A 13,882-nucleotide genomic window follows, 5' to 3' on the forward strand; every position below is an offset into this window, starting at 1 on the left:
CCTACTAAACTATTAGTAATCTGAGTAATTAAATCTTTAATGTGACTTATAGAAGTTTTATTTCTGGGACAATCTCAGAATAGATTTCTTCTTCATCACACAAAACGTCTTTGAATACAGATTATATTGTCCCAAATCAAACAAAAACTGATTTTATCTTTGAAAGCTACAACTTGAGAATGATAGTACAATACTGATAAAGAATTATGTTTTCTTCTCATTCCTATGTGAAAGGGCTACTGACATTTTATATTTTTTAGCATTTTCAGTAGTAATGTTTGACTTACACTGTTCACCCAGTTTCTCACCTGACCTTTTTGAAAGTTGAAAGGAATGAGACTTAAGAGAATCTATGCGGATTTTAGCCACGAAACACATTTGAGATATCCTTTATAAAGACAAGTCACTGAGTCAAACGTTGATGAGGCAGCAAAGTGGGACACACTTAGCAGAGACTCTAACTACTTGAATAATAATTAACAACCTTTCTGTGACTCTGAGAACCTGTCCCAAGTTCTTTTCAGCCTCATAGTAACTAATAGAACCAGCTATTCCTGTCACTGAGGCACAGGATAAAAAAGATATACTCTTTATTACAGAACTCAGGGCTGGTTTACAAAGGTGGCTATAAGAAAACATTGCATGAAGACTCATTGTCAGGTTTTCTACAAAATATGACCTTGAGGATTTAGTTTTTGATTATAGGGGTAACTTCTGTGATCTCACCATACATGTCTAGTCCTGTTGGCTGTTCTTATACCCATATTTAGAGAGGGACAGGGAATGTGTACATTTTATTGTGTGACATTGAATGTTCTCAAAAACATTGCATGTTTTTAGAAAATATCCCAGAGCTGAATAGGAATATGAAAATAGTAAATGGTTATCAGAAAGTCTTAATTTTACTTTTATTGGAAGTGTTATTTAAATTTAAAGAACTTATAACATATTACTTTTAAAAGGTAATGCCTTAACAAGTCACTTTATTAATGTCTTTTAATAGCTGGAAGATTCTTTATGGGCGGGATTAACAGATCAGCATGTCCAGCTCCCCATGGCAATGACTGCAGAGAATCTTGCTGTAAAACACAAAATAAGCAGAGAAGAATGTGACAAATATGCCCTGCAGTCACAGCAGAGATGGAAAGCTGGTGAGTGAATTGGAAAATATCAGTATCTATAGAATAAATATCTATAGGAAATATTTTCATCATTTCTATTATGGTTATATAATATTTACAAATCATACCTTTAAGAATTATTACATCTTTTCATTATTCGTTTTTAGATGATTAGATATTTTATTAATTATTGCAAAATTAACTGGGAATTTCTGTTTTGAAAAAGTTAATACTACTTAAAAAGTGGTATTGCTACTTGACCCTAGATGGACCCTTGAATTTTGTGCTGAACTGGTCCTGTTGTCAGTAGAACATGCTGAGGAATATGATACACTCTGTCAGAGGTGATAGCTCACTGTGGAAACTGGAATATAGAGGATGTCCTCTCCCACAAGCCATATCATAATCATAAGAAGGGGTAATGTGTTTGGAAAAGACCCACTGGGTCTTTTATGCTTTCCTTCTCCCACTCCTAATTAAGAATCATTGTACCTGACTCGGAGACTTAGAACTAGTCTGAGACTCTAGTTAGAGTGCCCTGGTGTAGCACAGCAGGTTGCTATAGCGCCAGTCCAAAACAGGCAATGTGACAGCAGTTCAAGAAATGTGATATTTTTAAAATTAAACTGTTAAAGCAAGTGGAAACGCTTATTTAGGAGTATTAAATGCTTGAAGTAATGAGGATAAAGTCCATCTTAGCATTTCAGAAGGGTAAGTGGAATCCAACTCATCTGTGTTTTTTTAGTTATATGTTCATAGTAGAAGAGGATTGGTCTGGAAGTCAAGAGTTATCAGTTCTGTTTCTACTTCTACCATGCACAAGTTATCAAGCTCAGTCAAATCATTTATTCACTGAACCTCTGTAAAATAGAGATAACATATTTGCCTTCCCTATTTATCTAATAAGGTTGTTGTAAAACCACATAAGGGCATATAAAGAAAGTATTTTGCCAATTGTAAAGTGATACCAAATTAGGTTAGTATGATTCCTGACCCTGTTTCCGAAGCTGTAGATTACTACAGTACATTCTAGTCAGTGGAGGTCAAAGTAGGTAAGATGTTTTACTTATAATTGTATTAGCGATTGCTCCCATAATTTCTTCGGGTTGCCTATCACTGTTAAGTTTGTTAGATTACTTTGTGGCATAGATAACTTGGTAACTTTTTAATTGCTTATCTCACCAAAAGAAGTTTAAAAGGGGCATTAAATCCACTTAGTGCCTTTACGTCTATAGCTAACAGACAGATGCTGCTAACACTCTTAGCAGTACCTGGTTAAAAAAAAATGGTGGTGAAAAAATTAAAATATAATTTTTAAAAATATAATTTTTAAAAGATGCAAAATGCATCTACATAAACACATGATGGTATCATGAATCCTCCAATATGGAAGATAAGTTGTGTAAGTAAATAGTAAAGACTCAGGCTGAGTGCAGTGGCTAACATCTGTAATCCCAGCACTTTGGGAGGCAAGGAGGGCGAATCATGAGGTCATGAGTTCGAGACCAGCGTGGCCGACATGGTGAAACCCCGTCTTTACTAAAAATATAAAAAAATTAGCTGGGCATGGTGGTGAGCGCCTATAATCCCAGCTACTGGAGAGGCTGAGGCAGGAGAATCGCTTGAACCCAGGAGGCGGAAGTTGCAGTGAGCTGAGACTGTGCCATTGCACTCTAGCCCGGGCAACAATGCAAGACTCCATCTTAAAAATAAATAAATAATAAAGACTCAATTTTAAAGTAGACTGTGAGGAAAGGGTAGATGAGAAATTGAGTATGTTTGACTTATTTTCATGTTTCTTTTATTCTTATGATAGTCTTTCTACTATTTTTCAGCTAATGATGCTGGCTACTTTAATGATGAAATGGCACCAATTGAAGTGAAGACAAAGAAAGGAAAACAGACAATGCAGGTAGACGAGCATGCTCGGCCCCAAACCACCCTGGAACAGTTACAGAAACTTCCTCCAGTATTCAAGAAAGATGGAACTGTCACTGCAGGGAATGCATCGGTTGGTATCACCACACAGATTAGCTTCAATTCTTCCTGATGTGTTCAACGCAAGATAATCATGAAGTATCTTGTAAATACTTTTTATGCCAGTCTTTAGTTGTTTAGCTTAAACTAATAGTGTTCATATTCAATCAATTTAGGTTTTCATAGTCCCACACAAAATCTTTTCATATTTATATAATACTCTTCTGATTTCTTAGTTTTTTCAGAACTAAGACATTTCAGAAACAAATCTAACTGGCTTATTTTGGTTTTCAAATTTTTTTTTTCTCATGTATACAGTTCATCGTATTTTTTCTTACATCTACTCACATCTAGAAAGAAGTTTTTCCTTGACACCCTTTTCCTTTTTCTTTAGTAAAGTTGTGTTCTGTGCCTTAAAAAATCTCCTTCATCCACCAGAGTACCACTTTTCTAGTTGTATCTCAGATTGTGCACTGGCTTCCTATGTACTGCCATATTCCTGATACTACTACTCTATTAGTTCAAACCTTGATTAACTGGATTGTTTTAGCCTTTAGTTATTCTAGTATTTTTATTTTCAAGGGGATAGCTGATGGTGCTGGAGCTGTTATCATAGCTAGTGAAGATGCTGTTAAGAAGCATAACTTCACACCACTGGCAAGAATTGTGGGCTACTTTGTATCTGGATGTGATCCCTCTATCATGGGTATTGGTAAGTTTGTAGTAAAACAAACCGGTTCTATAATATTTCTGGAGATAAGTCTTCTTTGGCATTTAGAGTCCTGAAAAAGTAGCCATACCAAGGTCACCTGTAGAGAAAAGAAGATTGGTGATCAGTTTAAATAAAAAATCTTTATGAAGAACTATCCTAGACACAATAGAAAAACCAAGACCGTGTAAACTCCATGGAGGAAGTAATCATATCTTAGTGTCCATTTGAGATTTAAAAAATCAACACACAGTAATCATATCTTATTGTTCCTTTGAGAGTTTAGAAATCAACACACAGAAAATAACAGAAATAATCGAAACAGAAACGTGATCCTGACAAGATAAAATAAATTATGAGATGGGAGAAATCCTGGGGTGAAATAGAGAAGGCTATGTGGAGAAGGTGGTACCGCAGCTCCTTGCTGGTTATTTTACACACAATGAAAGTACCTCATTCAGTCTTCCCACATCTCCAGTAAGGGAGACTTCTTTGTGAATGAGAAAATTGAGGCTTAGGGAGGTTGTCTTGTAAGGTTCCAAATCAGTAAGTGACAGCCAGGGTATGAATCCAAGTCTCTCTGAAATCAAGTGCTCTCTTCACTGTGAGTTAAACGCATAGTTTCAGGAAGTCAAAATAATATTCCTCTTGCTCAGGTGAGTATTAGCAAAATAAAGACTTATAAATAATTATTTAGATTGGTAAAGTACTAGCTGGAAAAAATTTGGAACTCTATTGCTGGATGCACTCCTAGGAACCACACATGATGCTGAATTTTAATAGTTCCTGTCATTCTCTGGGGGAACAGGGAACCAATTAGGTGCCTCACTTGGAAAAATAAAACTTGGTGCTTAGTAACTTTGATCTATCCCACCTACATATAACCTCCCACTCTAAGGAAAAGCCTGCCCTAGGGTATGGATTTCAGATTGTTTAGCCCTTTTTTGAGTAACTAAATTGTTTTGAGGTAGGTTCCAAGAGAGAAGGAGGAGAACCTGTTACCAACCTGCCATCTCAGAGATCCTTCAGTGTAAGCCTACGGGTTCTACTCGAACAATACCACTTACGCTGATTTGGGATTAATACTCAACCATATTTGCTGCCATGTCCCTTAGAGAAGACTCTATATCTCTGTATAGAATTCCTAAGAAAGCTGGCATGTTCATAGCTTGTCATCTCTCCTATGTGTCTCAAATTTATGTCAGCAAGAACTGCAAGATATTTTGACACCTGTGAAAAGTCAGTCTTAGAAGCTTATTAGCTTTCGGCTATCCACTATTGGCAAAACATAACTTTTGTTTTAGAAATGGAAGGTGGTGGAAAAATTAAACATCCATATGTTGTTATGGCATTTATTATTTTGATATCTAAGGCAGTGGTTCCCAACCCCAGATGATTGTCAAAATCCGCTCATAATCCCACACCTTTAGATTTTGTTTCAGTAGGTTCAGAGTGGAGCCCAAGAGCAGAGTTGGGTTTTGGTTTTTTGTTTTGTTTTGTTATTTTTTGACACAGAGTCACTTAGTCACCCAGGCTGGAGTGCAGTGGCGTGATCTCAGCTCACTACAACCTCTGCCTCCCGGGTTCAAGTGATTCTCCTGCCTCAGCCTCCCCAGTAGCTGGGATTACAGGTGCCTGCCACCACGCGTGGCTAATTTCTGTATTTTTAGTAGAGACAGTTTCACCACATTGGCCAGGCTGGTCTCAAACTCCTGACCTCAGGTGATCCGCCCACCTCAGCCTCCCAAAGTGCTGGGATTACAGGCGTGAGCCACCACGCCCAGCACAAAAGCAGAGTTTTTTTTGTTTTTTTTTCCCATACACCTAGATGCTTTTGATGATCAAACAAATGTATGTGACATGGGTTGGTTATTTTATACTTCTTTTACAGTTTAACCGTATTTAATAGGTTCTGATAGATTAGCATAGCCAGTGAGCAAAGAAAGGGTTGTTTTCCTTCCTTCTGTTCCTGGGCCTGAATATTTGCCCTAAAATACAAAGAATGCCACTGTGGTAGGACTGTCATTTTTCCTCAGGGCTTGAACAGAGCTGTACATTCCAGGTGTCCCACAGTATCAGCTGCCTCCTTCATCTAGAAGCTTGTCTGTCACTTGTATGTAGTGATGGGATTAAACAAGGTAACTACTTGAGTATCAACTGGTTTGTTAATCTAACTTACAAGAATAGTGGTCCTCAGTCCTATGATTACCTAACAACTAGCAATCCTTAGCCCTGCAGAATAGCTGCAGACCAAAAAAAAAAAGTGGGGGAAAGCCATGACTTGAAGAGAATAGTAGTGTTCTGAGGAAGTACACAGCTATAGAAAGACAGCACTCCCTGGAATTCCTCAGGGGTGGCAATGGTAGAGGGTGGTGGGTGGGACTTTGAGCCTCTTCAGCTGGAGCAGTTCTGGCATTATCTATTACTTGGCTTCCTTATGCAGAAAGAATTCTGATGCTTAAAGAGAAAAAGGTTGAAAACCAATTCAGAGCATTATTGATGAGTAGCTTGATGCCCAGAGAGATGCACAAAGTTGCACAGCTATTAGTGACAGGAAACGGGACTAGAAATAAGGTCTCCTTTTCCTAACAAGAATACTAAACCTTCTTGAGGCCCAGTAAATAACAGTGGTCTGGGAAGAGTCCTTTAAAAATCAAGTTATGGCCTACCATATTGTTACGGTGGATTCTGAGTTCAAGTGAACATACCGAGTCATGCTTGCTGTGTTGTTTATGCAGACAAGGAAGTATGTACAGTGGTCTGAACATTGTCCACCTTTTATGTGTCTGTCACCACTGTTGGCTACTTCATCCCCTGACCAGGCTGGATAACTGATGCTTTACTACTGAATACCCATCTCATTTTCACATTTTCATGCTTAGACATACAAAGAGAATCTGGAATTGGATCCTGTAGTAAATCAGTAGCCACATGAAACTGGCATTTTAAATTGCATTAAAATGCATTACCTGGACAGTCCTAATCAATAAGCACACGGTTTGTTGTCCAAAGAGCATTTTAACTGCATGACAGAATAAATATTATATTTAGGTTTCATTATACCTTTCTTGTAAATACTGATTTTCCATTTTATAAGGTAAAATGCTTGTGAAACTTGATGCTGAATATTTGACTACTTGCATTCAGCAGAACATACCACATATTTTTCTTTGTAGACATTTTTGGCAGTTTCATTCTTCAAGAACAAATAGAAAAGTAGATAATCTTCTCTACCCAAATTTTTTACCTTTTGGAAAAATATATGGATTTACTTAAATTATGAGCAATATTAAACTCTCATTAGATCATCAGAAATCTGGAAGCTAAAGTTTATTTCAGAAGTCTTATTAGATGGAGTTGCATGTCTTAAATTAGAAGTTATGTTTTATTTAAATTTTCTGCCTACCCCTGGAGTTGTAAACATCACCTTACTTGATAAAACCTTCCCTGAAGTGCCTGGTAGTTTTCCAACTCTCTGTACCCATGTGGCGATACTGCTGCTATTTCTTGCCTTTTATCCAAATGGCCTGAAAATTCAGAAATAGCCACAGTAACTTCTGTGCTATGAATGCATATGGCTTGGATCCCAGGAGAGCACTCAGTCTGCCTTGCTCTTTGATATCAATTATAATCTATTAATATAACTAATATATGGGATAATTAATATATCCCATATATAATTCCTTTGGCTGTTTTAAATCTTAAAGCTGTTTATGGTAGAACTTTTCATGTAATTCTCTTATCTGCAGTTTGAATGTATAAACAACTTTTCACCTTGGTTCCAGTTTATTTTTATTATTATTATTTTTTTTTTTAAGAGACGGGGGTCTTGCTGTGTTGCCAGGCTGGTCTTGAACTCCTGGCCTAAAGTGATCCTCCCACCTCAGCCTCCCCAAGTACTAAGATTACAGGCATGAGCCACCATGCCCGGGCCCTTTTTCTGCCTCTTTATTATTACTTCATTTAATAGGTACTGTCAAGATAGTAAGGTTTGTGGCTTCTAATAATTGCTGCATTATTTCTTCCTTACTTGGAAAGGAGAAGCTTGATACATAAATATAAGATGACATTTATTTCTATATTTTTATAGAAGATTTTTATTATATAGGTCCTGTCCCTGCTATCAGTGGGGCACTGAAGAAAGCAGGACTGAGTCTTAAGGACATGGATTTGGTAGAGGCAAGTGTTCTTTCTTTTTTTACAACATGAATAAACCATGTACTTTTATAGCATAAATGACTTTAATTTGGTCTCATTGCTCTTTGAATTTCATTGTAGTTAGCCTTTCCAAATGATGTACATCTAAATAAATAGTACCTTCATTAGATGCCTTGTGTTGATCCTTTTCCCCACCTGGTTAAAATGCTTTACTTTTATTTGAATATTCAAACTGCCTGACTTCTCCTACTAAAGTATAGATTCCTGGAAATTTCTTACTACTGTATAAAACTCTGTTACATTTTAGACTATTAACATCCCTGTTGAATATTATATAAGGTGGGAGAAAAGTAACTTTAACTTAATAAAGTAAAGAAATATAAAATAATTGACATAATAGAAAAGCCATATCTAGTACCAAATCTACAAGTTTCTTGCCCTTCTCCCCAAATAGAGCCCCTCCCTTAAATGTATCTAAATGTATCTTTGGCTTTTATATGATAGTCATAGCTTGATTTCGGATGCACCTATCATAATTTTTGACACTAGAACTTAAATTTATTGAGTGATTTCTTTTTAAATGTTAGTATTAGCACTAAAGTGTCTTAAGCATTTAGCATAATTAAAAGAAGAGGTGGAGAAACAAAGATGGTTATATACGTTCCCCACTTTTGGAGTATTTGAAAATTTTAGGTGATTAAGCATGTGATGTTGGCATTGGGAAATAACTAATAGAACAAAGGAAATATGACTATATTTAATTCAATAGAGAAGGCGTAGGCACAGGTGTGATTTCCTCTATGATAATCTCTCACATAGGAAACCATGATTTCAGACAAGTGGTTTATCCTTAAATCTCTTCCACTTTTAGTAGATCACAGATGAGAGCCTCAAAGAGGCTGCTTAATTTATTATATTTGTGTCAGCAAATAGGTACCACTAAATTTCTCACTTTAGACTTCACATTTAAAACTATTGAAGTATATCTACTCTGGAAAGTTGTTCATAATCATTTGTAAATGTATACATTCTCAAGGACGTAACTCAGAACAGTTTTCCTAGGTTCAGAAGCCTAGTTTCACTACCTATTCTAGGTCTCTTAGTATCTCTTTGAAGATGGCTCTGTAGAGTAGAAAGATAATGGTGGATCTCAGCACAAATGAGGCACCATCTTGAGAGACCACAGAGTATAGTAGGAAAGAGCACAGACTGAATTTTATCCCAACTCTGCAAAAGTTACCTTTCTTAGAATGAGTTTCCTTATCTATAAAGTTCCTGAATTAAGATCATATGATAATACAGTACTATAAACCTGAAGTAAGGTAATTGCAAGTTTGGATAAGTATAATATGATACTTTTCTTATTATACTGCCACATTTCAACATAGTAACTGTTCCCTTTATGTATGTGGCTTTGAAGGTTTATTCTTTGTTCTGTGTCAGCTTCTTGGAAGGATAGCTTCTAGTACTGCATAATAATAATAATAGCAACCACTTATTGAGTACTTGCCATGTTTCAGGTAATACACTGGGCACTTAATACCCATGATTTTATCTAACCTTGACAGTGACTCTTAGCATGATACCACAGTCACATTTTCACATGCAGAAATGTGAATTTAATAAAGAGTTTAAAGAATATGCACAGGGTCACATCCTAACAAATGATATAGCCAATATTTGAACCATCCATCCAGTTCTAAAACCTGTGGGCTTTCTACAATATCCCACTGTGTCTGGTATGTGTCAATTTATGGGATTACTGAGAATTTCCTCTAAGGGATGCATTTGACTAAAATTATTTAGTAAATGCACACATTTCAAACCTGATAGCTTTATACAGAATGATTGTAGATATAAGAACTTTGTGAGGTAACTTAAACAGGAAGAAACAGCAGAGTTACTATCAATAGGACTCGACCATTCTCATTTAAAAATTAGTTTGTGAGTAAGGATTTTTGTTAGTGCTTTAATTTTTGTTTTAAGGTCAATGAAGCTTTTGCTCCCCAGTACTTGGCTGTTGAGAAGAGTTTGAATCTTGACATAAGTAAAACCAATGTGAATGGAGGAGCCATTGCTTTGGGTCACCCACTGGGAGGATCTGGATCAAGAATTACTGCACACCTGGTTCATGAATTAAGGTACTTGCTAGAAATAGCTGCATTTCAGATTTGCTGTTTTTTATAGAAATGCATGGGTTTAGGTTTCCCCAAAACACTCCAACATTTTTCATTCTTCATGTCTCCTGCACTGGCCCTTACCAGGAACAAGTTACTTGGGTAGTGCTTTTCATCTGGTCTCATGGATGAGTCAGTCAGCTTGTTAGTGGCTCTGCACTTGGGAACCAAGCTCTTCCTGTGTGTGTCCAGTCTCTATGCACTGTGTGGCCACTCAGCTTGTGTTCACTGCATGAGCAGATAATGAGGCCCTGCTTCTCATGGCACGTATGTTTTAGTGCCAGTTACAGGAGTAAAATAAATTTATTTTAGAAAAGAAAGTAGAATGAGTACTGATCTAGATGCCGTAATTTATGAAATCTAAGCAAACTGACAATTTGGGTCTGAGCTAAGTTTTTCTTTTCACTGCTTCCAGGGTTCCACAGGAACCTTTTGTGGGTTTGGTACTTTTCAGTTTTGATAGAAGAGCTCCTCCTTCTGGTACTATCTAATTTTGGAACAGTCTGCTCTGTTTGTACAAAAATTGCAAACAAAACCAAGTAAGTCAGGCTGAAAAATTACTCTGACTCCCTGTTAGGCCAGGGGAAATGTGACTCTTATTTCACTTAATGATTCACTGAGTTGAAATAGGTGATTGACACATACAGAAGTTTGACACATACAGAAGTAATTCCTGGATCATTTTCTCAAAGTCATCATCTTAGGAGTGATGAGTACTTTAAAAGAGTCTAATTTTTATGAAAGGGACATGGATAGTTTCTAAATTATCTGCCCTTTCATAGGGACAAACTTTATTAATTACATTTCTTCTAAGGTGCCATGAGGCTGTCACTGTATAAATTAAAGGAGCTGAATGTTCATCCCCTTCCCCAGCTTCCCCTGTTTATCCAGTTACCTCCTCTTCTCACTCCTTTCTCATAACACATGCAAGCTTGTGTATGTGTTTCAGGTCCTCTAACCCCAAATGCACTCATCTCCTTTTTAGTTTGCCTCCCTTTTTTTTTTTTTTTTCTAATTAAAAACTTTCAGCTTTCCAAAGTCTTTTCCTGTTGTAATCATACCAATATTGAGGACTGGGGAAAAGATTGAGCAGATGAGCTGAATAAGAATGAATAATGCAAATGTGATTGTTATTAGTTCTATTTAATTAATCTAATTTTTAAATTAGAGTAGATTTCAGTCACTGCTTTCTTTTTCAGGCGTCGAGGTGGAAAATATGCCGTTGGATCAGCTTGCATTGGAGGTGGCCAAGGTATTGCTGTCATCATTCAGAGCACAGCCTGAAGAGACCAGTGAGCTCACTGTGACCCACTCTTACTCTGCTTGGCCAGGCCACAGTAAAACAAGTGACCTTCAGAGCAGCTGCCATAACTGCCCATGCCCTGCCATTGAAACAGCGATTGCATTTGATCAAGCCATGGTGACACAAAAATACATTGATCATGAATAGGAACCCATGCTAGAAGTACATTCTCTCAGATTTGTACTAGTGAAATATGATTTCTGAACTAAAGAAGACATTAAAAGAAATTGTATTCTTGCCAAGTAACCACCACTTCTGCCTTAGGTAATATGATTATAAGGAAATCAAATAAATGTTGCCTTAACTTCAGTTAATGTTTTCCTGTCATTGATATTTTTCTTTTCTTTTTTTTTTTTTTTTAAGTACAATTTCCATTTTATTTTTCTCCAGAGAATAGTCTGTCTCAGTCTTAAGGACTCAGCTCCTTACATGGGCTTTGGTGGGGGACGTGGGGCAGCACCCGCAGGTCTAAATCGGGGAGGGGGTGTTCGGTCCTTGCGGGCTTCACGAGATCGATTCCTGACTACTTTGCTGTGAACTGCACAACTCACACAGTAATGTAGCTTCACATACAGCTTGGGAAGCACATAGGCATCAAAGACGCTCGCTTCAGAAATGTCCCTGACCGCTGCGGCCTCCACTATGTTTCGAATGACGAATTTCTTAATGGCCTTGTCCTTGGGCACGCATCGGACACAGTTAGTGCAGCGAATAGGCTGCACATGGCCGCGGCCCTTTTTGGCACAACCGTTGTTCCTTCTTTCTTTGTCATTTTGGACTTACGGACCAAAGAGACTGGACTTACGGACCAAAGAGACGATATTTTTCAAAATGTTAAATTGTGATAAAATACACATTACATAAACTTTACCATCTTAACCCTTTTTTAGCGTACAATTTACTGGCATGAAGTACATTCACATTTTTGTACAAACATCACTACTTTTTATCTACAGAACTTTTTCAGTCATCACGCATGGAAACGATAACTCCTCATTCCCCCATCCCCTGACAACCACCAGTGTATTTTGTCTCTATCAATTTGATGACTCTAGGTACCTTATAACTGAAATTATAAGTATTTGTCCTTTTGTGACTGGCTTATTTTACTTTATATAATGTTCTCAAGATTCATCCACCTTATGTTGTAGCATGTGTCAGAATTTCCTTCTTTTTAAAGGCTGAATAATATTCTGCTGTATGTATAAACCTTACTTCCTTTCTTCTCAGCTTAAGGCCACTTTTCATCCTTTATTTTCTCCCTTTAAAATGCCCCAACACATCCATTGCTTTGTCTGTCTAAGACTGGATATCTAGTAGGGCAAGGCCTTATTCTTGTTAACTTCATGAAAGAGCCATTGGAAATTTTAATTGAGATCAAATTGAATTTATGGGTTATACATTTATTAGGGAAAATTTTTTTCTATTCTTTTCTTTTTTTTTTTGAGATAGCATCTTGCTGTGTCACCCAGGCTGAATTGCAGTGGCACAATCATGGCTCACTGAATAATAGATGTTAAATAATACTAGATAATGTTAAATAATAGTATCATAAGTACCTACACTGTTTCTTCAACTCTTTGCTCATATGGTTTCCTTCATTTGATTAAAAAGTTGGAGTGGCACATACATCCCCCTTTCTGTCATAGAGAGGCAGATGACAAGCGGCCCACCCATGTTTTGGGGTAATGGACTAGTGGCAACAGGCAAGTCCAGCTTTTTCTTGTTTGGGATCCTTACCGAGAAGCAGGCTTCCTCTAGTGTCATAAAAATATTAAAAAATAAAAACTCTGTGTAATTTCTCATAAAAAAACAATGTTTTGCAGAACATTTTTTTACATTTTCTTCTTTGTTGTAACTTATAATAAACTTTCTCTGTGGGATGAAATGACTGAGGCCACATGTTACCATTTTCTAGAAACATTAGTGATCGTTTATCAAGCCTATGAATTTCCAGATGAAGGAGGAATTGTCACCAATTAAATGGCTGAAGCAAGCCCCTTCCCAGGGCATCTCCTGGCACAGGCCTTAAGGTTTATCGCTTTTCCCCATAAAGCTCTTGGGTAGCTTTGTTATTCGATTGAGACCTTTCTCCTATTTTCTTTTACATTTGGTTATTGCTAATGAATAGCTTTTGGATATTATATATCTAGCCAGCTTGCAGAGCCCTTTTATTAATTTGAATCACGCAGATAGTATCTCATTTATTTTTATTGCCTTTTTGCCTTGGGCTGAGACCACTGGCACAGTACTGGAGGAAATAAAATGTGGTTAATGCTCATATTCGTTACTCACTAAGTTGATGCTTACAGTAGGTTTCTGATAGATAATACTTTATCAAGGTCAGGAAGTTTCCTTCTAGTCCTAGTATTCTTAAGAACTTTATGAGTGGTTCATTCATTCTTCACTCTAATCTCACTTGGCTGCCACCACTTAA

The 13,882-nt window shown here is 37.0% G+C and overlaps 1 protein-coding gene across 1 annotated transcript in view; it reads left to right on the plus strand.

Annotated features, from left to right (window-relative positions):
- The window catches only part of ACAA2 (acetyl-CoA acyltransferase 2), a 28,905-nt gene extending 17,151 nt beyond the window's left edge, over positions 1–11,754 (plus strand). The window contains exons 5-10 of the mRNA XM_010356549.2: positions 1,004–1,151; positions 2,957–3,132; positions 3,681–3,810; positions 7,916–7,986; positions 9,952–10,106; positions 11,342–11,754. Coding sequence (XP_010354851.2) covers positions 1,004–1,151; positions 2,957–3,132; positions 3,681–3,810; positions 7,916–7,986; positions 9,952–10,106; positions 11,342–11,426 — 765 coding nt within the window. The 3' untranslated portion in view covers positions 11,427–11,754. The remainder of the gene's footprint in view (positions 1–1,003; positions 1,152–2,956; positions 3,133–3,680; positions 3,811–7,915; positions 7,987–9,951; positions 10,107–11,341) is intronic.
- The last annotated feature ends 2,128 nt before the right edge of the window (positions 11,755–13,882 follow it).

The sequence above is a fragment of the Rhinopithecus roxellana genome, chromosome 21 (assembly GCF_007565055.1).
Source record: "Rhinopithecus roxellana isolate Shanxi Qingling chromosome 21, ASM756505v1, whole genome shotgun sequence".
In the NCBI taxonomy this organism is placed as follows: domain Eukaryota; kingdom Metazoa; phylum Chordata; class Mammalia; order Primates; family Cercopithecidae; genus Rhinopithecus; species Rhinopithecus roxellana.